This window comes from Cercospora kikuchii (assembly GCF_019650295.1).
Source record: "Cercospora kikuchii DNA, contig_00009, whole genome shotgun sequence".
In the NCBI taxonomy this organism is placed as follows: Eukaryota; Fungi; Ascomycota; class Dothideomycetes; order Mycosphaerellales; family Mycosphaerellaceae; genus Cercospora; species Cercospora kikuchii.
In genome coordinates this window covers 1,362,406-1,386,553 of record NW_025408590.1, presented here as the reverse complement: position 1 = coordinate 1,386,553, position 24,148 = coordinate 1,362,406, and the positions used below count along the sequence as shown (strand labels likewise).

Here is a 24,148-nt window from a genome sequence, read left to right as displayed (position 1 = left end):
CGACGAAGTTGGTGAGGTCGAGGTTCAAGTCAAAGTCGAAATGGTGCTTTACGCGAGTCGGGCGCGCTAAAAAGAGCTTAAAAAGAGCTTATTCTTTGGCGCGTCTGCACGCGCTACGCTGCACGCGCTCTGGCGACACTCGCTGTCGCAATCAGGCGTGGGCTGTTCTCCTGTTCTGAAGCAAAACCCAGGTTTGCGCGCATGAACGGTGTCGTAGCCTGGCTCGCATGTTTACGGCATCGTCCTGGGCCGTGGCAAGGAGCTTTGTTTATCATGTGAGAGTTTGCTGGGATGGTCATACTTCAGACGCGTTGCGACGGGGCTGGAAAGGGCGATGACTTGGGAGATCAACATTTTTGGCACGTTGAGTAGTTCGTGCTAGCATCGAACACTTACTCATACTCTGAAAGATCCTATTTGTGTGGGAGTCGCACACTTCCAACTGCACACTCGCCGGCGGAATGGCAGTACAGAGTCTGATGTGAGTTCCACCTTCGCATTCAGACCTCGATACCAATACTCTACCCATTCAGCTCGGGGTAGGATGTAGCCATTTGCACAAGTGCTGCAGACTTGGTCCTCTGGTGCTTCCGATGCGACTTTTAGTATTGATTGGACCCGGTCCGGCAGAGTTTCCGGAATTTGAGTAAGGCTGTAGTTCTGGCGCACGCTCCGCAAGGATACCTCTAGCAATGAAGGCACTGGTGTAGTCGAATGAAGTGGGGAAGATCGGGCCACTGGGAGGTGTCCATCGGTGTCGGTATAGCGAATGGTAGAGGACGCCAGGAAGATCAGTTCCTCATATGCATTGCTTTTCAGACCATTCGACTCGTTTGGCTCGGCACTTTGCTTACGAAGAGCATGGCCCAGCTGTAATCGCAAACTGAGCTGTGTTTGCAGATCAGAGGTGCCTCCCTCGCTGGATGGTGGCTCTCGGATAGTTTCAGCAGCAGATGGGAGGTTTGCGCTCTGCTGCAGCTGCGCATGAACCGAAGATTGCTGCATCGACTGGAAAGTAGCTTCATTGTCCAGATCTTCGGGCGAAGGCTCCATGAAAGGATTCGGATGCAGTATGGTTCGGACATGCCGCGACTGTAAGACATCGAGCAACTCCCAGGGCAGCCAGTGAAGAGCATTGTTTCCGATGTTCAGTTCCTGTAACCTTTTCAGCCGGCTGATGGCGGAAGGCAGCTCAGTCAACGCATTATTGCGGACGCTGAGCACAGTCAGATTCTGCAGATTGAATAGCTCATCGGGCAGGGAGGTAAGGTTATTGGTGGCGAGAAACAGTTGAAGATCGGGTGTCAACGGTCCCAGCTCATCGTCAGAAGGAGGCATGGACACGTCGAATGTCGGTTGCCGGATGAGCTCATGCAGCGGTTTGAGAGTCGACGGAGCCAGCTCAGTGAGACCCAGTTGCGATAGGTCCACCCTGTCTTTCCCATCCTCCACACATCTCGTGACGATATCCTCGGCGAGCGTTCGTGGAGTCTGTCTGCTGCGGACGTTAGTGATCGAACGCATCATGACATCTTGGAAGCACACCTTTGCGTCGTCGCTGGCACTAATTGTATGGCGCGTGGTCGATTTTGCACACCCATTACGCTTGATGTGCCAAGGAAACTAAGATCGTGCTCGACGTGCTCTTCACTGCCATCGCTACCCATCCATACTCCACTATCCACGTTCCTAGTGTAATGTTTCTGTTTGGGCGTCGCATCGTTATCCGCCTTTCGTCGCTCAGCCAACTCCCACCATTTCCCTTTGATCATGCGTTTTCGTTTCGGTCGTTGATAACTCATTGCATCTTCGTTTCCCGATGTGTCGTCCGAGAATAACGGATCGCTCGAAATGTTGCTGTCATATTCGTAGAGCTGCCGCTTTCCAAGCACGGGAAGTTTGGAAGAGGAGGATCTGGTCGGCGGCAGTGGAGGCGACGATGGTGGCTCATTGAAGCTGGTTTGAGGTAACAATGGAGGCGACGACGGCAGAGTCATCTCGAGCATCTTTGCTCGGATGCTCGCCGGCAGTCACACGAGGGCGAGGTAAGGGCAACTTCGCGACGCTGTGTTGTTCGACGCGTCGCGTTCCTCCAATGCATCGCACCGCCACAGAGCACCGCCTCGTGCGTCATCGTGCAGGGAACCGCATCCGTGCGTGCGCTGAGAGTAATTGAGACTCAGTAGAGCAGAGTACATGAAGACGGTAGAGGTATAATGTGATAGCGTCCTGCGTGGCGGCGCATATGTTGGAGAGAGCGAACAAAAGGATGCAGGGGATGTGAGGCATCAATGGCGCCGTACCGCTGAGGGGTGTTTCACCATTACACCACGTGTAGTGAGAGTGAAGCCGCACCGTGGTAGGAGCGCTTCTCGACCTACATACAGTTGTCGAAGCCAGAAAAAGACCACCAAGGCTCGTTACCTCAAGCTCGAGCTCAATCAAGGATGCTCATACGACTCGCGCAACTTGTGGTACACAGCCCGCCAGTTACCCAATCATGTCCAGTATTGGCGGATGTGCTTACTGCTTCATCCGGTTCGATCCTCATGTGCGACGACAATCGGTCCTGTGCGCCACGTTGGAGCCATTTCACTTCCCTTTGACGTTGCCACTTCTTGATCGTTGAACGTTGTTGCTGGAGAGACCCGACACGTCTCTGCCATTGATGACAGCATAAAGCCAGATTAAGACCGAAGTCGACAGTGTCATGAGAAATGCGGAAGCAGCGAAGAGACTGGACTCATATCAGTGACTGAAATTCGTGTCTGGAGAATGCTACTCATACCCAATACGTTGCGGCGTGCTGAGCAAATCAAAAATAGGGTAGGGATAGAAATTATTGAACTGGTAGCATCGCTCGATCCAAAACCAGTATCCAAATGCGATGGCGCCACTGAGGCCTAGAGCTGGGAGAAAGGCTATTGTCCAGGGAGGCGAGAAGAAGAGGAGGTCCACAGCGAGGGCGATTGCAGGCACGGCATGGAAGGAGAGGTCTGCCCCAAAGCCGAGTGGAGGGGCCCAGTCTGGTAGTACAAGCTTAGGATCGATCTAGAAGACCTGTCAGACATCAATTTGCACATATCATCAACCCTTTGCTACCCACTGCTCGAAGTCCCCAATACAATAAGCTGATCAAACACTCCATTGGTGCGCTGGCTACGCTGAGAGTATTCTTCACTTGGAATAGGCGTCGCGAGAGGGTTACATCGGCAAGCAGGCCGCACGCGAATGTTGCTGTGGCCAGTGACAAACCAATGATGGTAAGAAATTGCATATGCCACCCATACGAATCATTTCTGCCTTTACATTAGCACTGGATTTTCTCGTCATATTGCCACCTCAAATCGTACACAGGATTAGGATTCACCACGAGGTGGTTGAACGAGAATGCAAAGGAGCTCAAGCCCAACACGTGGAGGATGGCGGATGCTCCTCTGCCTGGAGCTTGCATACGCTGCAGCGGATGGCGGCGGAGAAGCTCGTCGGCGAGCTGAGTCGGCGGTGCCATGGTCGTCTGCTATCTTTCAACGTCGACGCCAGCAATAGTCAAGAGTGAAGTTGCAGGAATCGAGAGTTTTGGAGGCTGGTGTCAGCATACTGTTACATCATCGGCGGCACTTTGCCTCTAGCCATAGTGGGCGCACGCTCCGCACGTGTTTCGAACGTGGCCGCTGCATTGACGGTGTGTCATCGTGCGGAGCGGGCAACTCCGTCCTGACATTTTCCGCATACCTTGTCGATGCAGAGCCCGCAGGCCATCGAGCACGAAGGCGCAGGCGCGAATGCATGTGTGCGCGGATGAAGTGGTGCAGCGGAGCCGGAGCACCAAGAGATGGGTGTGCTTTGCTTTGCTTGGAACAGCAGCGGGGCCGGAAAGCTGACTGCACATGCTGCACCTGCAGCCCTGCGTCGCTTGAGCGCCCACGCTGATCGAACCTGCCTACGACCACGACCGTCGACGAGCGCAGACACGCGTTTCGAACCTTGGGAGCGGCTCCCCAGCAGCAGCACAGCACCGACAATGCATGCGATCCGCAGCGCGCGACTGGACCACGACCGCCTCCGCCGCAGCGGGCGAATGCGAAGCGCATCGGCGTAGTTCGCAGACATGCCACGACCGAAAAAGTCGGCCTCGGATGCAGAGCCTAAGAAGCGTTCGCGCACCGGCTGCTGGCCGTGCAAGGCGAGAAAAGTGAGTGCATATCGCGACGCTGCGCGCTAGATGTCCATATCAGCTTGTAGTAGTGGGACACCATTCTCGGGCATCTGAGCTCACATCGCGGCGGTAGGTGAAGTGTGATGAAGCTCGGCCGCAGTGCGCAAACTGTCAAAAGCACGGTGGGTAGTGCGGGCTGTCGTTCTGCACTCTAGAGACTGACGGCCATCACCAGGCGAAACATGCGACTATAGCATCCGCCTCAACTGGGGAGGCAGATCGAAGGGCGGCAGGGACGGCGCTTCAGCAGAGAGTGGCAGCTTCACCTTCGTGACAACACCACATTCGTCTTCGCAGCAGCCCCGCGGCCTCGGCGGCGTCGGGCAAGAACATGTTTTCTCTGCCCAACACATTGCGACTGCTCCCAGACCAGTCCCACTGGTTCCTTACACCCTCTTCTCGGCATCGGACACTGCGTCGCAAGCACCGCCTTCCGCCATTGATCCCCGCCTGGAGTATAGTCAGCAGCAGCCCTATGGATCTGCTATTCGGCCAGGCTCATCAGCTTCACAGCCCTTCGTGCCGCAACATGGCAGTCCTTCGCAGCAGCCTGCACCCAACGAGCAACAGTCGCCGACCTCTGCCCCAGTAGGCGCGGGCGCGAGCCCAGAGGAATTCCACTGGTCGCCGCAGCACGGCGCCAAGCGATTGAAGCTGAACGGCACTTCCGCATCACGACCAAGCACCACGCCCAGGTTCGCACCGTACACGCCTATGCAGCCGGACTTGTCGCCGGCATCGTATCACATGCCGCATACTCCCCACAGTATTGGCAGCATCGTCAACACACCAGCGACACCGAGCTCAAGTCTGAACTCGGGCTCGCCATATCCGCCGCATCCCGCAGCCCTCCAGGTGCAGGATCCACCTGATCTTCGCCGTCTATCCGTGAAATCGTTGTTATCAGACCCTGCCGAGGATGTCGATCGTCCAAAGGCCAGACGCAATGAAAGCCATGGGTATCGCATCTTTGGATATGATCACGGCTTGCCTGACCATGACGTGCCTCACAACGACGATCAGAATGTCATATTCCCGCGGTCGCCTGATTTGCGACGAACAAGCACTGCAGTCTCGGAAGCCAGTCATTCGAGCAACGATGTCGAGGCGAGTCAGATCGCATTCGAGCCTGGAGGATATTACCAGAATCCGGTGCCCGTCAAGATCCCGCGCCGCTTTGATCCGCTGCCCGACGAACTCACGAACAACCAGATGAACTTGCTATATTTTCATCACTTCATCAATCACACGGGCCGTGTCATGGTACCTCACGATTGTCCCGAAAATCCCTTTCGCGTCGTTCTCCCGCAGATGGCGGTACGAAACGCTCAACTCTTGCATCTACTCCTCGCATTCTCTGCTTCTCACAGAGCAAGATTGCTGGGCCACGCTGAGCCCGCGAACCGTATCGCTGGTTGGATGTCAGATGTGCTGCCTGCACTTCGGCAAGCTCTCGATGAACCTTCATCGCCAGGCGTGCATGACCCGACTGATCCCTCTTCGCTAGCCCCGCTCGCAGCTGCGATTACGCTGGCGAGCTTGGAGATTATCACGCCGAACACCTCATCTATTCGAATTCCGTGGCAGCATCATCTGCAAATGGCACGGCGTCTGATCATCGCTAAGGGTGGTCTACACCATCTTGCGCAAAAAGCAGACGGCGCTCGTGACAAGGCTATCTTCTTTCTGTCCCGTTGGTTTGCGTACCTAGACGTTTTCGGCAGCTTGTCGAACAGACATCAGCAACCTCTCTTTGGAGCGTACCTCGAGGACGGAGGAGGACTGTGGCTAGTCAACCGCGATAATGAGGAAATCTACCAGATCGACTGCTTCTTTGGTTTCTCTGGGCGATGCATAGCACTGCTAGCTCAAGTCGCGGAACTTTCAGCACAATGCGACAGCCAGAGGATTGACCCTGTTACAAATCAAGTCAAGGCTGGCTGGAGCCCCACGTCGGATCTAAGGCAGGCCGCCGAGGATCTCAAGCAACGTTTGAATGCGAGTGCGCGCATGGTGTTCCGAGGTTGTATGCACAGCAAGCCTGGAAGCCCCGACGCCGGCGACTCTCACAATGATCAAGATGTGGCCGAGATCTACGCGACGAACGAGGCGTACCACTGGGCTGGTAGGATTCATCTCGCTCGTCGCGTGCTCGCATTACCCTCTTCTGATCCGGAGGTGCAAGAATGTGTGGAGAATGTTCTTGAGTTGCTGCAAAGGATCAGAAGGGGAAGCTCTGCGGAATCATGTCTGCTGTTCCCGATGTTCAGTGCAGGCTGTGAAGCGCAACGAGAGGATCAGCGGCAAGCTTTCATGGCTCGCCTGGAAGCCGTGGAGGGGTGGGGCATGTCACATGTCGGGCACGCACGCCGCCTGATGCAGACTGTCTGGGACGAGAACAAACCTTGGGAGACTCTGGTGGATGGGGAGTTCCTCGCATAGGCATGCCGTTACGTTACGAAGAACCCGACTGAAACGACCGGATTGGTCTGCCCATCTCAAATTTCCACACGTCTTATCTCTGCTGATCTAACGTTTAGAACTTCGCACCAATGCTCTTCTCGTGCTCGATCTGCTCGTTGTCGACCACAATGATTGCTTTGCCCTTCAGCTTACCTCCGTGCACTGTGTGGCAGTCAGCATGTGCTTCGCGAGCGTTTATTATGAACGGAGCTCGACTTACCTAGCTTCACCAGGTCGAAAATACTCTCCAGGCCGTAGAACTTCTCGGTCGTCACGGTCACGCCGTGCTTTGCAATCACGTCCAGCATGCCCTTCGACTCCTCCGCACTCGAAATCAGAGATCCGACGATCCTGATATCTCGGAAGATGATCTCAGGAAAGGGGATCTCGATGTTGTCCGGCTGGGCGATCTGTACCATTGTGCCGTGCATCTTTGTGGCTGCGCAGGCAATGCCTGCGGCGTCTTTATGGTCGGACAGAGTAACACTCGCGTCTGCTCCCTGGCCTTTCGTGACCGCCTGCACTTCTTTGACAACCGCATCTTTGCCTTTCCTGGCGTCCACGACGACATCGGCGCCGTAGTGCTTCGTCAACTCCAAGCCTTCATCTCTGGCGTCCACTCCGATCACCTTCAACCCCGAAGCTTTCGCAAATTGCACACCAAGGTGCCCCAACCCACCACCTGAACCGACGAAACAGATCCACTCTCCTGACTTCAGGCCACTCTTGAGCACACTCCTCCACACCGTTCTCCCAGCACAAGCCAGCGGCGCAGCACTCATAAAGCTTACCTCATCCGGCAACTTCGTCGTATTCCTTGAATCTGCTCTCACATAGTCCGCAAAACACCCATTCGTCGTCACACCCACATGCCCCTCAATCTTCGTACAATATTGCTGCTGATTCTCAGGTCCAAGACAATCTCCGCACGAGCCACAAGGATGAAGAGGAAGTCCGACCATTACTCGATCTCCGACTTTGAAGCCTTTCTTGGAGGCTTCGGAGCCGACTTTCACGACTGTGCCACCTCCTTCGTGGGAAGCTGTTTGAGGGAGAGGGGCGCCGAAAATGCCTTGTGAGACCATGGAATCCGTGTGGCAGTTTGATGCTACGGCGACTTTGACAAGGAGGTCGTGTTCTTCAAGATTACTTGGTACGTCGACTTCCCGGATCTCGTATGGTTTTTTGAATTCTACGACTTGGATCGCCTTCATTTTCTGGGGGATTTTTGGTTCAGACATATTGGCTGCTGAGGGTTGATTGGTCGCTGTTTTCGATCAATTTACTCGAAGAGGTAAGTGCTTGTATAGAAATATGCACCTTGATGATTTGTGTCTGCGGGAGATCTTTTGCTCGAGAGAATTATTGAAAGGTCTAGGTGCTCGTGCAGAAGTCAATCATACGGCGGGGAGCTCCAAATGTTGTGTTACGCATGAAGATGTGGGTGACATCATTGAGCATTGGGAAACTGTCCAGACGGGACTGTGGACCCCACGTTGGGGCATCACGACAACTCCAATATTTGGAGCTGAATGGACGATGGACGTCAGGATAAGTTGCACAGAAGCACAAATGAAGCCATTCGGTGCCGGTGTTTCTTTACGTCTTACAACGTTGCAGCACGGCCCGAATGCTACCTTGGTCTCAAGAACGGACATCGAAGAAGTTGACGAAGGAGCATACATTGATCGTTACTTCCAATGCAAATGTATGAACTATCAATGAGCAAGTGCTACATCTCTGACTACGCTGCTTTGGCTTCAGGCACAACGAAGCCTGCAAAGCTTGGAGTTCAATGCACAACTCGCATGCGTCGTGCACCAGTCAAGGGCGGTGCTAGTCAGCTCCAACACAATACTAAAATATTCAATGATTCCAACAACTCAAACTCACCGCCGAAGTAAGACTGCCGCTGGATCATGTTCTTGAACAGTCTGGTCGTAGTAGGGACGATTCAATGCTAGCTCGAGTACGAAGGGTCTCCGCTGTTCCTTACGTGTGGAAGCCTCGACCGCGGCGAGAGCTTCCTGTTGTTGAGCAGCTTTCAAGCCGAACGATTAGACGCCGGCAGTCGTTGTCGCTGATCAGATATTCAGAGGTAATTCATCTCGGGCGATCAATGAGACACAACGACGTGAAATTATTCCGGCCCAGGTCCACGAACGAGTCAAGTGCGATTCGCAGATGCCAGCAGATCAAGAAGCTAAAACCAAAATCGTCGGCATGTTAGAAATCGGATCATTGGCGCTCTCGTGTTCATCAAACGCTCGCGAACATAGACATATAGCTCGCAACCACTGCCGACGTCTTGGCGAGGCCTATCATATTGCCGCGCTCTTTCGTCTCGGCCCTAAGCTGCGCGCGTGCGGGCAATTACCGGGATGCTCGAGACGCACTGCTATTGTCTTTAGCTGGAGCAGTCTTATCGCATTCATATCCTACTTACAGTAAGGCCAACGAGGCGAGTGAACTTTCCTTCGTGTTGGTATGTGCTCGAGATCTAGCCAAAGAGGGTCCCCAATATATAGAGAGTCCAATGTACCATGAGTGGAAGGACGTTCATGCTATCGTCTCTGTGGTCGATAGAACAAATTCTTCTACAATAGCATCAGCATAGGAGACACGATGAGTAAGCATCGTAGCTGCCATAGTGGCCTCTTGTCACTGACCCTAGACAGAGCTCCTCCTAACTACGGCCCTACTGGCCTCCCTACCTCTATCCTACGCTCGCGGAGACAACAAGCCAGGATGTAAGAACACCACTCCTTGACAACAAATGACAAATCTGACAAAACAGCTCCCAGACTTCGACTATACCTGCAACGAAATCTGTGATTATCAGAAAGTCAAAGACTGGATTCAACAAGCATGTAACGGCATCGGCGGTGCGGCCACTACTCAGGACTCACCTGGAGTAGACGAGAAGGGTAACAATATCGGGGGAACAGCTGTCTGCCTTTGTGCGAAAGGTCAAACCAGTCCGCATGATTATACGATTGAGAAAGGTGGAGATTATCCTGCTGGTAAAGCTTCTCTTACGTTCGATGCTACGAAGGGGCACTTTACTTGTCAGCGTTCGGGGTGATGTACTGCAGCTGTACTTTGAGGAGCGTGAGCTCTGTTGTAAACTGTTCCTCGAGGCTCGGTACATCGCAACGTTTCGTGACAAGCAAATTCATCGGGCCGGAGGCCGGTCACGCGACAACGTACAAAACTGTGTACTAGAACGGAAATGCATAAATCCAACATAAACACGGACCGCCTGTCGTCGCGCTAAAAAGGGCGTTGGTGTCGATCCGGCATCAAGCTAATCGGGAAGTGATCGGAGGAATACCTTTGGACTGCGAATTGACGGAACTTCCTCGATTCCTTTGTGCAATCAGCACAAGCTCCTTTTGATGCAAACAGCAGAGAGTCGAAAAGCTGTGATTCAGTGGATGTGAGCGACACGCGCCATGACACCAGCGGCGTGCACAAAGATGCTTGAAAACGCCTCCCAGAAGCCATAACCGCGGCAAAGGCTGCCAAGCCATGTTCCACGGCGTTCCTTAAGGCGGATTGCGGGGAAAGCTTCTTTGGGTTCTTTTCCAACGTCGACTCCTGCCTCGTGCTTGTGCCATAAGACAGTGTAAGGTGTTGTATTGGCTGGGGGGTGCGCTGGCCGCGTGAGATGGCGCATACAATCGATCGTGAACATCTAGTTTGTATCCCGGACGCAAGGAGAGTACTGTTCCTGAACCAAGAGCGCATGTCCTGGAATCCGCTATTCATGCTGCATCCTGTGCAAATGCGATCGCCCTAAAGATCGACATGCATACTTCCTCAAGTCGAGTTTGCCGGCCTGGCAATATTGGGGAATAGCTAACCAGATTCATAGTCTCAATCTTTGAAGCGCGACCATTGTGGAGGAGATGTGCGTCAGTCGAAGCTCGGTAAACGTGTCAATGGCCAGATAAGAAGAGCAGAATGCCCGCTTCCATCGCTTCGATTCAAGTTTGATCTCTGTCGTGAGCCAGCTATTTCGTCCTACCAGTTAATCAAATCGCCAGTTGTTCAACATGTCAGTCTCCAAGGACAGAGAAGATTTCGCAGACGGCCACGATCATGCCGCCGGACTGCCCACTCTCCAACAGGCGAGGACGGAAGGCTCCATTACCATCACTCCGGAGATGTTCGAGCGCATGTATTTGGCACCACAGAACAAGGTTGCTGGTGACCTTCGCCAGATCATAGGCAATCCAACGCCTTTGGGCCTGGGTGGTTTCCTCGTTGCATATTGTCCCATCATCTTCTCCCTCCTGGGCTGGAGAGGCTACACTGGTAACGGCGCTGCGACAGTCGGTACCTACTACTTCAGCGGAGGTCTGCTGGCGATCATCTCGTGCATCTTCGAGCTCATTCTCGGAAACACCTTCCCAGCTACCTTTTTCGGCGTGTTCGGCGGCTACTTCTTGTCATTTGGAGTACGCATCGATCGCAAAAGTGATTTCCACCTTCTTGCTGACAAGTCTGTAGGCAACCCTCACTCCCTCCTTCGCTGCCTTCCTCGCGTATGCGCCGGATCCAACCAATCCCGCAAGTGGTGCTGAAGCGCCGGCATTCCTCTCAGGCCTAGGTAAGTTTGGCAAGCTACTATGCTCTTACAACAGCGACTGATCAGCAGTACAGCATTCTGGAATTTGATGATGGCAATCTTCACCATCTACTGCACGATCTGTGCACTGCGTGTCAACATCCTCTTCTGCGCAGCGTTCTTCTTCTTGTTCCTGACATTTATCCTGATCTCCGCAAGCTACTGGACTGTCACGGAGGCGGGCAAGCAGATGATCGGGTAAGTCAAGTGCACAGACCTATGCTGTCGATGTCGATGCTGACTTTCTTGCTTAGCCACCAGCTCCAGATTGCCGGCGCTTCGTGCGGATTCGTGGTCATGATCATTGGCTGGTACCTCTTGCTCGCCCTGATGCTTACGACCGTCGACTTCCCGTTCAATTTGCCAGTGGGTGACCTCAGTCACATCGTACCTAGCGGCACAGAGCTCGCGAAGAAGAAGAGAAAGGCAGACCTTGAGAAGGGAGAGTAAATAAGGCACCGTGAAAGACGGATGACAGTTCGCAAACGTGTAAAGGATCACGTTGAATAATTGCGAAGAGATGAGGGCAACTTGTCAGAACCTGTTAGCTCCTATGGACAGCAGCGTCAATCGCAATAGCTGTAAAGATGTTCACGATCAATTCCATGCAGGTCCTGTTCTGTGTCTCGTTCAAATGATGTGCTGCCTCGCGTAGCCCGCAGCAGGTGCTTGCATCAATGATTCAGGCAGGTCGCATCGGCTTCGTGGCGCACGAGTTTGGTGAAGGCTGAAGATAAGCCGTGGGCACATGTCTGAAACTCCACTCTCTTCAGTGGAAGCAGTGGCGGGGCGTTATACTTCACTTTGCAACGGTGCGAGTCCTTCTGCTGCTGGACCCGGCGAAGAGGTGGAAAGGCGTAGCAATTTTCTTGGGGAACCGCATGCTTTCTGGTGATAGAATGGGATCTCTCTGTTCGCTGGCTTGTCTCACAGCACTCTTGTGCCACAGGGATCCATCTGTATAACTGTCTACCGGCGATGACTTTGCCACGGGATTCAAAACGTCCGTAAGTCAGCCAAGTGAGCAAGTGAAGTGAGGGCTCCGCGAGCGAGTGAACGTCAAGGAACGCTGCTCGTGACCGCCGTTCATTTGGCACTTCGTTGGACAGCTCTCCGCACACGTAATACCTTCGTCGCCTGACGAACTGGCAAGAGGGTCTCATCGCACCATGCCTTGGCCATTCGACAAAGAGCCCACCGAGGAAGAAGTCGCTCGCTGGCGACGCGAGTTCGAAGCCGCCCGATCATTCGAAGATGCAGACGACGAAATGTACGCCTTCCGGCCCCTGGAGCAGCCAAATGCACAGAACGCTGCGAGGGTTGTCAGCAGAACCCCGTTCTCTCGTGTTGCAGCCGTGCAGAAGTGGGAAGAGTCGGCAGGTACTGCAAGACCGCCTCACCAACCGAAGCACTCGATGCCACAGTACTACGTGAGTGCAACTTTGCAGCGCCAAATGTGCATTTCCCACTAACCACCGCGCAGGATCCTGTAAAGCACGACTATTTGCATCCCATGAATGCAGCTCGAGGGGTGAAGCCGGGTCCATCTGCAACTGGCGCCAGAATCAGCACTGGCATGCAGCACTCGTGGTCGATGGCAGCAGAGCAGCGCAGCTCTGTGTACGGCTTCGAGTCCGAAGATGAGGGGCTCGAGACGGAGCTCACGCCCCAGAAGGACACCGTGCAGCAGCTCTACCGGCCAAATTCGTTGAGCGAGTATGTTCATCAAGATGCTTCTGGAGGGAACGGCCTCGACATCCCCCAGCAACGCGAGACGGGACAGCGTGGTCGGAATGGGATCCTCTGGAAGGCGAGCTTCGGCGGCAACTTCACGGGCGGCAGCTGAGACGCCCTCTCGAATGGTCGATGCCCTTCTGGGGCGAGCAAAGTGAAGACGAGCCGGGGTCGGAGGCGCGTTGCGACAAAAGATCGCGTCTTGACACGGCTGACGAGCGTTTGCGCGACGCGACGCGGTGGTCGAACTTGTGGCTGATTTGCATGATGAGGCGCCCGATCTGCGCGTGGGAGCAGTCCCTATTCGCACTCAGACAGCGGAAGCTAAGGGCAGGCTCACATCCTGGTTACACAAAGGCACGAATGCGGATGGCGTTTGGAGATCGATATCGTGGACGTGGAGGAAAGTGAAGTCGAACAAATCCGAACTCGTAGCCTAATGCCACTCGGACTGTTTTCTCCAATCCTTGTGCCCGATTTCGTGCCCGTCGTACTGTTCTCGGTCTGCCAGCATCGCTCGTGGAACATGCTGGAGGCGTACTGTCGTCTTGAGCGCCGCGGAGGGAGGTGCGACGAGGGATGGACAGCGGAGCGGAGTGTAGGTCGGCCCAGAAGTGGTGGGACCGCCAAATGACATCACCAAACTCACCCCTCCATTCCGCTCCGCCATCACCAAAGTCTCCTCCCACCGCACCGCTAATGGCAGCAACATCGCCCCCCGCCAGCTGCACTCCCGGGCGTCTGCACTATGTGCCGCCCAACATCTCCGCCTTCGAGCCCTCGAAACCTCTCGCTTCGTCGGCGCAGAACATCAACACACTATTATGGATTGGCGGCATGTTCGACACTGCCGGCTCCGTAGCCTATCCATTCCTCCTCGCTCAGGCGCTTGGGCCCAACTGGAGCCTCCTCACCGCCACCCTCTCCTCCTCCGGCCACTCTTGGGGAACGAGCAGTATCGCTCGTGATGCGGACGACGTTGCCAAGATCGTCACGTATGTGAAGCAGCAGCGTCCCAACGGCAAGATGATCATCATGGGTCACAGCACCGGCTGTCAGGATTGCATGGAATATGTCGTGGGCAAAGGTGCGGAGAAGCGACCGCAAGTGAACGGCGTGATCTTGCAGGCTCCCGTCTCAGATCGCGAGGCTCTCGAGGATCAGCTTCCGCAGACATTCAAGCACGAAGCCGACCAGCTTGCGTTACAGATGTGCCGGGAAGGCCGTGAGAAAGATGTGATGCCCTATCGCCTTACCAAGAATGTGTATGGCAGGCTGGGCATCACCGCCCGGAGATGGGTTGATGTTTCTTCTCCTGGGCCAAACCATGATGGAGCCGACGATTACTTCTCATCCGACCTCTCCGACGAGCGACTGAAGGGAACATTCGGCCAGATGTCTCCACACTCGCCACTGCTGATTGTATACAGCGGGGATGATGAGAGCGTCCCGAAGACGGTGGACAAGCAGAAGTTGGTGCAAAAGTGGGCAGACATTGTGCGGGCTGGAGGCGGAGCGGTCGACCAAAGCACTGGCGTGGTGAAAGGCGCGAGCCACAATTACAATGGCGACCCGGAGGAAGTCGTGCAAGACTTGATCACCAGAGTCGTGGGCTTCGTGAGCCGTCTCGATTCTGGTTCCGGACCTAGAATCTGACCCGGTTCACTCGCTGTTCAACTTGTATTCCGTTCATCGAGTGTAGATTGATGTTCGTCGACCCAGCGCAACGCCTTCACAGCTCTTGTCACTTTCTGGTACTCCTCCATTATGGTCATTTGGTATGTTCATACTGTTTGTGCAAGCACCGGCGACAAAGGTACAGGTGGGTCAGGCCGAGCTAGACGCTGTCCGTCCCACCGATACCCGAGACAAGGGTACAGTCTCGCCCGCTACACTGCTACTGTACAGGACCATAAGCACTAGAGCATCGTCGAACGCGGCGTCTCCCCCTTTATCATCTACTGGCGCCCAGGAACCCCTTTGTAACAGTGGTGAAAACTGTTACCAGCAGGACCAGCACTCGGCGGGCTTCCATTGTGCACTCCTGGCAACCTGATAGATATGGGAAGTCTGGAATTGCAGGCTTCCGTGCACATCTGAAGCGATTCGAGCACTGGCTTCAATGATGGAAGGGATCGAAGCGGTAAGTGCATGTCGTCTCCATCCAACGCTACAGTACTAGCGATGCCATCAGTCCGCGCATGCCGCGTGGTTTTCGTCGCCGACATGCCGGCGCAGATCCAGCACTGGAGCGATGAGGTGTATTTTTCATGCGGTCACGCCCATCAGGAGCAGCATACCTATAATTCTTGATCTGAGACAGAGTACGATCCGTGACGCGTACGACACACAATCTCAACTTCAACTGAGGTGGCCAGTCCGTGACCGTGTTCGGCGCAGCGGCGGCAGTTACATCCCTCCTCATGGCGCTCCTCACACGATTGCTCACGCCCGCTGGGTGATCCTGAAGGCGGCTCGAGCCCAGCCGTGGCAACGACATCGCAAGAGCTCATGCCTCATCGATGAACCGGCGACACATTGGCTTATAGCATCGCGAGAACGCCGCACTGAGATGCGCAGTATGGGCAGTACTGATCCGTGACACAATCTCTGGGACCTCACGTGAAGGCGTCTAGACCAAGATCCCGGATAATTCAGGACCATCACAGCACGTACGATATTCTTGTACTTGTTTCTGTGATTTGATGTGATTCGGAGTGATTATTGTGCGCGGTTCGGATGCAACTCCTTCGCGCACACAAATCGCCGCTACTCTGCGAACATGGTTCTTCCATTACCTGGGAGTGTCGCATACCAGTGTAGTCCAGGATATTGGAACCACATGCTCTTGGGACCTGGCAAGCAGAGGACGTAGTCAACGGCTTTTGAGCTCACTACAATTTGACGTTCGTTCTCCGACCCGGCAGCAGACTGCCTCGGTGCCTATATCTCGAAAGGGCAAAAGCTTGGAGAGTCATCGCCGCAGAGCCTCAATTGAGAGAAGGAGCATGTTCGATCAATGAAAGACTATTTTCGAGATAGGGCAGACGCGAATGTGTGCCTGGTAGCCTGAGCCCTAGCGGGCTCGTAAGGGCAGCGCAAGCCTACTTTTCTCGAGCGACCCCAGGAAGCTCATTAAAAAGAGCCATAAATATCTGGGGCGGCATTTCTACACGAGGCTCGAAGATGGCTTGCCTGGACAGAAACGTGTATCCGTCCAGGTCCGAGGATTAATCTTTGGCGAGCTAGGATGAGCCTGGTGTTGCGCCCCTAGGATGCGCCAAGCTACTGTATGCAGGAGTTGCACGTGGCTCTATCATGAATCTATATCTCCTGGATTGTCTTGTGAGCATCGATTAGCGGTCAGCCGCTGAAATCCGCCCTCGAGAGATCGCAATGTGGACAGTGGCTTCTATAGACCGACAGATTCCGAAACGATGGACTGGAAACAATAAGCAGAATGGTGCTGATGACTAAACGGTGAAGTTCGCAGGACTGCAAGGATCTCGTCTCTACCCCAGTCCCCAGCCAGCATCCCTTGATATGTCACCCATGGAGTGCCGAGATGAGCAACACACCTTGTCCGCAGTCTGCTTTTCTCCCTCTGGATTTACCAAAACTCGTCACGCAACGCCAGCAAAGTGTGTCTAGAAAGTACGCTCGATCTACAACAAATTCAGTCGTTACCGGCAGGATCAACATCGCCACGCACCATCGTCGAAGGCAGCGTCGCAGAGCAAGAGCGTCTCATCACTTAAGCAGCTAAGCACCGATAGCGACATTGACCCGAGACCGGAAGGTACGCAGTCACACTAGACGCAGACTACGCAACTTTGGGACGAGCTAACCTCGAGGTAGAATCGGCACGATTTCAACGTGAAGAGGAGCCAGATGAGCGCTTGAGCCGTTGGGTAGAAGAATAAAACCAGGTTCGCCGCACACCTCGACATGGAACGACAGAATCAACCGCTGAGCACTCTCTAGTCACTCCTTTGCTAGTCACTCGCTACAACCACACTCATTTGAACGCATCCACGCAGCAACAGCTCATCAACACCACCGTTTCGCACGAAATCCATCTCAGATAAAATGAAGTCCTACATTTTCGCAGCCGCCGCGCTCGTCAGCGCCGTCGCTAACGGAGCCGTGATTCGACGTGAGGAAGACTGCGATGAACCAAAGGCGCCGACCTACGGCAGCTCTTCCCACCACGGTACTAATCAGACATCAGGCCAAGGATCGAACGGCACTCTGCCTTGCGGTGCCACCAGCTCCACCACCTACACCGTGGTCGCTGGCGACACTCTGACCACCATCTCCACCGCCACCGGTGCCGGTATCTGCGACATTGCTGCTGCCAGCAACGTCACCAACGTCAACCTCATCACTCCTGGCCAGGTCTTGACCATCCCACAAGGCTGCACCCTTCCTATCGACAACACCACTTGCATCGCCACTCCAGACATCCCAGCCACCGAGACTTGCGTTGCTGGTCTTCCAAGCACCTACACCATTGTCAGCGGCGACACCCTCACCGCAATTGCCAAGGACTTCAACATCACCCTCGACTCCCTCATTGGTGCCAACACTCAGATCGCCAACCCAGACGCCATCTCCGTCGGCCAGGTTATCAACGTCCCAGTCTGCCCCAACAGCCAGTGTGCTGTTGTCGGTACCTACACCATTGTCTCTGGTGACCTCTTCGTCGACTTGGCCGCCACTTACAAGACCACCATTGGACAAATCAAGGCCCTCAACCCAACCGTCAACGCCACTGCTATCCCTATCGGCCAGCAGATCATCCTGCCACAGAACTGCGCCAACGTCACCAGCACTGCTGCCCCTGCTACCTTTTAAGCGTTTCCTTAGCGCGTTCCTCTCGAATTGGGTCTCTCGATGAAAGCTTGTTACCGGAGCAGATTAGCCACTTTTCGACACACGCGGAATGAGGTTGGCTGCACTGGTGGGAGCACTTGACTCGTCGATAAGCCGGAGTACGAGTACGATAAATGGAAGAGGAGACGGAAATGATAGTGCTGGATTTGACCATTCTTGGATTCGCAAGGAGATGTAAATCTATGTACACGGACATCGAAATGCTTTGGCATGAATTTCAGCTGACCACATTTGTTGCGCCTTTCATATTATTTTGTTGTTTGGCGAACCCACATCGCAGCAGGTTTGAGGTGGCTTCGTGAGGTCCGTTTATTGCCACGAACTCAAGCACATCTTATTTTGCCAACAGCGATGCCTCTCACGACAATTGCCACTGTCACTCCTTTCTTATGAAGTCCACTTAGAATGCAGATATTCTACGAGGGCTCCAGCAGCTAGACTTGGTGCATGGAAGAGTCAATCAAAACAAAACAAACTCACTCAGTCCGGGTATACCCTTTCGCAAGTCGTGAATAGTGTCATTGAAGTCAAGACTCGTCGTGAGAAGCGTGTTGTTTCGATCGATGTAGATCGAGTTGACTCACCGTTACGAGTGCAGGATCGTGGGAGTAGGATGTCAAAGGATTCTGTGACTTCGCACCTTCGGGTTGCCCGAATTTCTCGGGCCCGATGTCGACCGAGACAACGTCAAGACAGCAGCACACTGTTATGACATAGACGACCTGTTCCTGTCAATGCAGCTCAGCTTATATACGACAAGCGTTCGGCGAGTAAGCAAAAGTGAAGCTTAGCATTCTTCATCTTTTTCTCTCATCACATACAGGATTGATCCATCTGCCACTATCGATGCGCCTCATGCATGCTTAATAACATCTCTCAAACTTGACCACAATGACATCTCTGAAAGTCCTCATCAGCGGCGGCGGAGTAGCTGGCACATCTCTCGCATTCTGGTTAACCAAACTGGGACACGATGTCACAGTCGTGGAACACTTCCCAAGTCTACGAACAACAGGCTTGCAGATCGATGTGCGAGATCAAGGCATCGAAGTCTTGCGCCGTATGGGGCTAGAAGAACCTTTCCGCAAACACGCCGCTCCCGAAGAAGGCATGCAATTCATCGACGCCAAAGGTCGCAAGAGAGTCTACATGGCCGCGAACAAGACTGGTAAAGGATCTCAGACTTTCACGTCTGAATTTGAGATTATGCGAGGGGATCTTTGTCGGCTTATACATGATGCGACTAGTGGAGCGAAGTACGTGTTTGGTACTTCTGTTGCGAGTTATGAAGAGACGGAATCGGGCGTTGATGTGGTGTTCAAGAATGGCAAGACGGAGAGTTTCGATCTGATGATTGGTGCCGATGGTGTCTGGTCTTCGACTCGGAAGATGATGTTGGGGAAAGAAGGTGCTGCTGCAGTCTGGCACTCAATTCATGAGGCAGCGGCTTATTTGACAATTCACGATCCTATCGAACCAGGCGGGACGTACGACGCGGACTTCTATATCGCACCCGAAAAGCGTTCGATTTTGGTGCGAAGGCACAGTCCCACCACCAAGCAGCTCTATTTGCTCCTCAATAGAGACGACGAACGACTGCAGAAAGTGAAACGAGCTGATGTCGATGCTGAGAAGGCTGCCTTTGCTGAAATCTTTGCTGATGCCGGCTGGAAAGCTCCGGAGCTGCTCAAGGCGATGCAGAAATCTGAAGACTTCTACTGCGAGCGACTCGGCATGGTCAAGATGGATTCGTGGTCCCAAGGACACGTGGGTCTTCTGGGAGATGCGGGATACGCTCCTGGAGGATCCGGTATGGGAACAACATGTGCGATGGTTGGTGCATATGTGTTGGCCGGCGAGATAAGCAAGCATTGTCGATCCATGCGTTCTGAGAACGAATCGGACCAGGAGCACGTGCGCGAGAGGGTTCCAGTTGCCTTGAAGGCATACGACCAGACATTTCGACCCTTCATGGATATAATACAAAAGGGCGCCGAAGGATCCATAGTATCCTGGTTGCTACCGACGAGTCCATTCGGTATTGAGGTCTTCCACATCATTGCTGAGATCTTTATGTGGCTGAAAATTGGCACCGTCTTGCAATTTTTCATGGTCAAGACTGAAGAGAAGTGGAAGTTGCCGGATTATGAGGCGCTACGAGAAGTCGAAGCTGAGATTCGGGGAAATGAGAAGCAATCGTGAACCAGAGCGGAAGCGGAAAGCTGGAATTCCTTGTATCAGTAGTGTAAATGGCTAGTCTGCTCATCCAGTCCGATCATCAGTTGTACATGCCCCCTGTACATGCATTTCTCGCTGTCTGCTTTTACTTACCATGGCTGGGTCACATCATGTTTCCGCTTGCGGTTGAAATGAACTCTCTGATGCTCTGTCCCACTGTCAAGGCAAGATTGTGGCTTGTGAGGGCGCCCCGGATGTTCGGTGTTCCAGAGACTTGACACTACTCCAGAATGGTCTCGTAATAGGCACAGAACTTCTCTTCTCTTTGCGTCAGCCTCGAGTCGCTGGTCTTCAACTCACTCATGGCACCTCACACCAGATGTCGCCTTTTCTTATCGCCGTCCCAACGATTTGTGAGTCCTTTGATTGCGACTGGTGAAGTGAAGACAGCATGTGAACGCAGTCATGTAGCTATGCCCTCCGATACACGCTTGTGACGTTCTGGATGAGCACTTCCTTCCCCTGAACGTGCATGCTCGACACTGAACAAGACGCCCTTCTCCCTGCTGTTGTTTGAGGCAGCGCAATGTCATCCCGCACTTCGCTTCACCAGTGCCGCACGCCCCTCATCCCACCGACCGATCTCCCGCCCGCCCTCACTTCCGCAGGAAACCTCAACAGCGCGCGCCCCTCCCCGCCGCGGCACCTCGCTCCGAATCTCGGCCTTCGCAAATTGACGTATATAATTCGTCTTCAAATTGTTCCCTTAACGTACCAGTGATGGCTTAGTGGTTGAGAGCATTCGCACTAAGAGCATCTCACACTCGAAAGAGCGTCTTGAACTCGAAAGGAGCGTCTTACACTCAACACACCACCGTTGATACCGAACATGTCTGAGGTCGATTCAAGTTCCAACCTGATTGCATTAACAATCTAAGGAGTTCCTCTGACGAGGTTCAGACATCGGAGGATCAGTCGGATTTAATCGAGGCCGCGTGATCTGGTTCGAAATATTCTTTGGAAACCTACACATTTATTCTTTTTTTCTTTATCCTTTTTTGCTTTTTCTTTTCGCTGGTGTTGCTGTCGCCGCCGACTGTTTGTCGCCAAGGCTTGGGCAGTAGTGGTGTTCACTTTTGCAGCGTCTTCGAGGTTTGGCCATTCTGCATGCGGTATTTTGCCGCGTAGTAACTATTTCCTCAAATTCTTCGACGTGGTGCACATTGGCCAAGGCGATGCTACCTACCATCGCACCCAGTCATGGTGCTAACAACGCATCGGTGGAGTCTTGAGAGCATCATCGAAGGGCCACGCACATCGTCTTGAGGCGTGCGCGCTGGCTGGGGGAAGGTCCGTGGTTCGAATGCAGCATGCAGGTAACTTCTTTTGCCTCGCGGGTCACACGGCTTTGGTCAACAGTAATGCGAACCACCAACTTGGCGATAATGAAGGGCTATCAAGAACGCCGGACGGCGGGTATGGGAGAACGCTTCTTTGCATTCGTCTATTCATCTAAGTCGCTCATATTCCATGGGTTTCATGAGGCGTTGTCGCATTACAAATTCCAAACCACCACGCGGCCGTCAACACCAGCAGTGCTGATCTGGCTGACCTGCCCACTTCCCCCACCATTGTAAGCACGAACTTTGTTGATCGTATTCTGATGCACAGTTCGCAACTTGGTGTCATCGACACTGCTACCGCGACCCTTGAGATCCATGGACCTAAACATGTTCAAAGCACTTTCCTCCCTCACCACCCCCTGACCCGGTCCGGCTCCACTCTTCTCCAAGGAGCCTGTGAGCTGCCAGCCGGAAGCGGATCCCGCGAACTTGTAAACCTCGCAGTCGTAACCAGCACATACGATCTCGCCCTCGTTTATCCACAGCAAATCGGCAAATGGCAGCAGCTGGGTGCTGATTGAGATGACAGCTTGCGGCGGCTGCTCTGGTCCGCTCGGGTAGACAACGGTGACACTGCTGTCATGTGCAGTGAAAGCCAGTGCATTGCCTGAAGGGGAAAATGACACGCCATGGACCCAACCAGCAGTGGAGTTCAGATACTCTCCGCAAACTGTGTTGAAAGGCAGTCTCTCTCCCCATACACTAGGCTCCGGTCTCTCGTCTGTGCCCTTGATGAAGGACGACAGAACACGTGCATGTCCATCTGTAGATCCGGCAGCCAGAAGAACAGAGTTTGGATGCCATGCCACAGAGGTCACAGTCGAGCGCAATGGCTTCTTGAGATGCTTGCTGACCCACCAATCATTCTCCTCTTCGAAGTAACAGACCGCAATGATTCTAGCGCCGCTTCCAACAGCAAACTTGGTCTCATTCGGACTCCACCTCACGCAAGTCGCTGCTCGGTTGATTCTGAGCAGCACCAAAGTCGGCTTCCAGCCGCCTTGCGGGGAAGGTTCCCAAACATATGCATTTCTGTCTTGCGAGCAAGTGACGATCTTGCCAGAGTGTGGAGCAATATCGACACCAGTGACGGTTTTGTCGTGCCCACGGAGTTCATCCTGGAGAGCGAATTTGTTGCCTGAAGCACCGTAGAGCTCGACATTGGAATCGCGGGTCACAGCGAGAGTGCCGCGGTCGGCCGAGAAGGAGTGATCGCTGATCGGTGCGTGGAAAAGGTGGTGAACTTGAGGGGAGGCCATTGTGACGACGACAGGAGGGGTGGAGTCTCTACTGTCGGCGGTGTAGTCAATGGGAGTGGAGGGCAGGTGTCGATTGAAGCTGCCTGGCATGAAGTGACGACGCTGGAGACTGGGGTCGGTGCGGAGCCGACGGGGCTGCCGACAAGCTTCATCTTTTCGAGACCGACATCAAAACGCAACAACTCGATTGTCTTCTCCGCGACAACTGCCACCCTTCGCCATATCGCTCCTCGACATGGCCTCCGCCGTCGCCGCTCCCGGTGCAACCGATGTTGCAACGCGAACTGCACCGAGCCAATCTCTATACATTCAGAATCTGCCCGAAAAGCTGCAAAAGCACGATCTGAAGCGGAACCTGTACATGCTCTTCACCACATACGGTCCTGTCCTCGATGTCACAGCAATGAAGGGCTCGAGGATGCGCGGACAGGCACATGTGCTGTTCCGAGACGTCAACACCGCAACACAGGCAATGCGACATTGCCAGGGCTACGACTTCTTTGGGAAAGAGATGGTGAGCAGAGAATGTTTGGTAGTTGTGGACGATCGCTAAATTGATGTGCTAGAAAATTACATACTCGAAAAACCGGTCCTATACTCTTGCCAAACTCACAGGCACTTTCCACGAGGAGCAGCAGGCTGCGAATGCGGCAAAGACCGGGCCCACGACAGGCGCATCTTCACTGCCAGCTCCACCCGGCGCACCTCCTGCTGGCCTTCCTCCGCCACCTGGGCTCCCTCAAAAGCCGAATGGCGGACTACCAAAGCCACCAGGACTGGAGCCCACAAAAGGTGGAGCAGAGAATGCGCCAAGTCCAGCTGTATCTGCTGGACAAAAGAGGCAGCGAGACGAGAGCGACGATGAAGGCGGAGACGCGCCAATGGAGGAGGACAGCGACGGAGGCGAGATGGAGATGAGTGATAGTGACTGAAGGGAGGAGAAGCTTTTGGAAAAACAAACACCGCTGGAGACAATTGTAACGCCTGTAAAGGACGTGAACAAAACTTTCAGCCTCAGAACCATACGCCATACGGTTCACGGAAGCCGCGCTAATCGCATTGCTTGGGCGGGCGCGAGGCGTGCGTCGTGAGGACTGGCCCGCCATCATCAGAGTGGATGGATCGTAGGTATACCCAAACAACCACTCTATACGAGGAATATTCTGACAAGTTGCAAGCTTCTCACAAATCCCGAAAAAGCTCGAATCACTTGAAAGAAGCGGTTCTAGTGGGCTCAGCATCTTGACAGCCCTTTCGAAGGTCGTAAAGCCATGGCAAGGACGCTCTCCTTACGGAGAATCCGCCTGCCTCGCGATCGCATGTGGACCTTGGCTCGACCCCAGCAGATTGCATGCTTAGCATG

General features: G+C 53.9%; 11 protein-coding genes across 11 annotated transcripts; 7 read left to right on the top strand and 4 right to left on the bottom strand.

The window, feature by feature from the left end:
* Window positions 1–396: 396 nt before the first annotated feature.
* CKM354_001265900 (uncharacterized protein) lies at window positions 397–2,006 on the bottom strand (the record flags this gene model as incomplete). The annotated part of the gene is made up of 2 exons (XM_044808182.1): window positions 397–1,495; window positions 1,546–2,006. 2 exons carry the CDS (start codon window positions 2,004–2,006, stop codon window positions 397–399), a joined length of 1,560 nt encoding a protein of 519 aa, XP_044664117.1.
* A 586-nt stretch (window positions 2,007–2,592) lies between these two features.
* On the bottom strand, window positions 2,593–3,511 carry CKM354_001265800 (uncharacterized protein; the record flags this gene model as incomplete). The annotated part of the gene is made up of 4 exons (XM_044808181.1): window positions 2,593–2,737; window positions 2,789–3,051; window positions 3,107–3,299; window positions 3,354–3,511. The coding sequence occupies 4 exons, from the start codon at window positions 3,509–3,511 to the stop codon at window positions 2,593–2,595; spliced, it is 759 nt and encodes a 252-aa protein (XP_044664116.1).
* A 600-nt stretch (window positions 3,512–4,111) lies between these two features.
* Window positions 4,112–6,661, top strand: CKM354_001265700 (uncharacterized protein; the record flags this gene model as incomplete). The annotated part of the gene is made up of 3 exons (XM_044808180.1): window positions 4,112–4,195; window positions 4,293–4,341; window positions 4,395–6,661. The coding sequence occupies 3 exons, from the start codon at window positions 4,112–4,114 to the stop codon at window positions 6,659–6,661; spliced, it is 2,400 nt and encodes a 799-aa protein (XP_044664115.1).
* A 94-nt stretch (window positions 6,662–6,755) lies between these two features.
* On the bottom strand, window positions 6,756–7,923 carry CKM354_001265600 (uncharacterized protein; the record flags this gene model as incomplete). The annotated part of the gene is made up of 2 exons (XM_044808179.1): window positions 6,756–6,844; window positions 6,903–7,923. The coding sequence occupies 2 exons, from the start codon at window positions 7,921–7,923 to the stop codon at window positions 6,756–6,758; spliced, it is 1,110 nt and encodes a 369-aa protein (XP_044664114.1).
* A 2,817-nt stretch (window positions 7,924–10,740) lies between these two features.
* On the top strand, window positions 10,741–11,765 carry CKM354_001265500 (uncharacterized protein; the record flags this gene model as incomplete). Its single annotated transcript, XM_044808178.1, has 4 exons — window positions 10,741–11,145; window positions 11,198–11,297; window positions 11,351–11,513; window positions 11,570–11,765. The coding sequence occupies 4 exons, from the start codon at window positions 10,741–10,743 to the stop codon at window positions 11,763–11,765; spliced, it is 864 nt and encodes a 287-aa protein (XP_044664113.1).
* Window positions 11,766–12,484: 719 nt separating this feature from the next.
* Window positions 12,485–13,161, top strand: CKM354_001265400 (uncharacterized protein; the record flags this gene model as incomplete). The annotated part of the gene is made up of 2 exons (XM_044808177.1): window positions 12,485–12,745; window positions 12,799–13,161. 2 exons carry the CDS (start codon window positions 12,485–12,487, stop codon window positions 13,159–13,161), a joined length of 624 nt encoding a protein of 207 aa, XP_044664112.1.
* A 587-nt stretch (window positions 13,162–13,748) lies between these two features.
* CKM354_001265300 (uncharacterized protein) lies at window positions 13,749–14,705 on the top strand (the record flags this gene model as incomplete). The annotated part of the gene is made up of 1 exon (XM_044808176.1): window positions 13,749–14,705. One exon carries the CDS (start codon window positions 13,749–13,751, stop codon window positions 14,703–14,705), a length of 957 nt encoding a protein of 318 aa, XP_044664111.1.
* Window positions 14,706–17,138: 2,433 nt separating this feature from the next.
* On the top strand, window positions 17,139–17,906 carry CKM354_001265200 (uncharacterized protein; the record flags this gene model as incomplete). The annotated part of the gene is made up of 1 exon (XM_044808175.1): window positions 17,139–17,906. The coding sequence occupies one exon, from the start codon at window positions 17,139–17,141 to the stop codon at window positions 17,904–17,906; it is 768 nt and encodes a 255-aa protein (XP_044664110.1).
* Window positions 17,907–18,836: 930 nt separating this feature from the next.
* CKM354_001265100 (uncharacterized protein) lies at window positions 18,837–20,147 on the top strand (the record flags this gene model as incomplete). Its single annotated transcript, XM_044808174.1, has 1 exon — window positions 18,837–20,147. The coding sequence occupies one exon, from the start codon at window positions 18,837–18,839 to the stop codon at window positions 20,145–20,147; it is 1,311 nt and encodes a 436-aa protein (XP_044664109.1).
* Window positions 20,148–21,678: 1,531 nt separating this feature from the next.
* CKM354_001265000 (uncharacterized protein) lies at window positions 21,679–22,785 on the bottom strand (the record flags this gene model as incomplete). Its single annotated transcript, XM_044808173.1, has 1 exon — window positions 21,679–22,785. One exon carries the CDS (start codon window positions 22,783–22,785, stop codon window positions 21,679–21,681), a length of 1,107 nt encoding a protein of 368 aa, XP_044664108.1.
* A 235-nt stretch (window positions 22,786–23,020) lies between these two features.
* CKM354_001264900 (uncharacterized protein) lies at window positions 23,021–23,717 on the top strand (the record flags this gene model as incomplete). Its single annotated transcript, XM_044808172.1, has 2 exons — window positions 23,021–23,299; window positions 23,352–23,717. 2 exons carry the CDS (start codon window positions 23,021–23,023, stop codon window positions 23,715–23,717), a joined length of 645 nt encoding a protein of 214 aa, XP_044664107.1.
* Window positions 23,718–24,148: the final 431 nt, after the last annotated feature.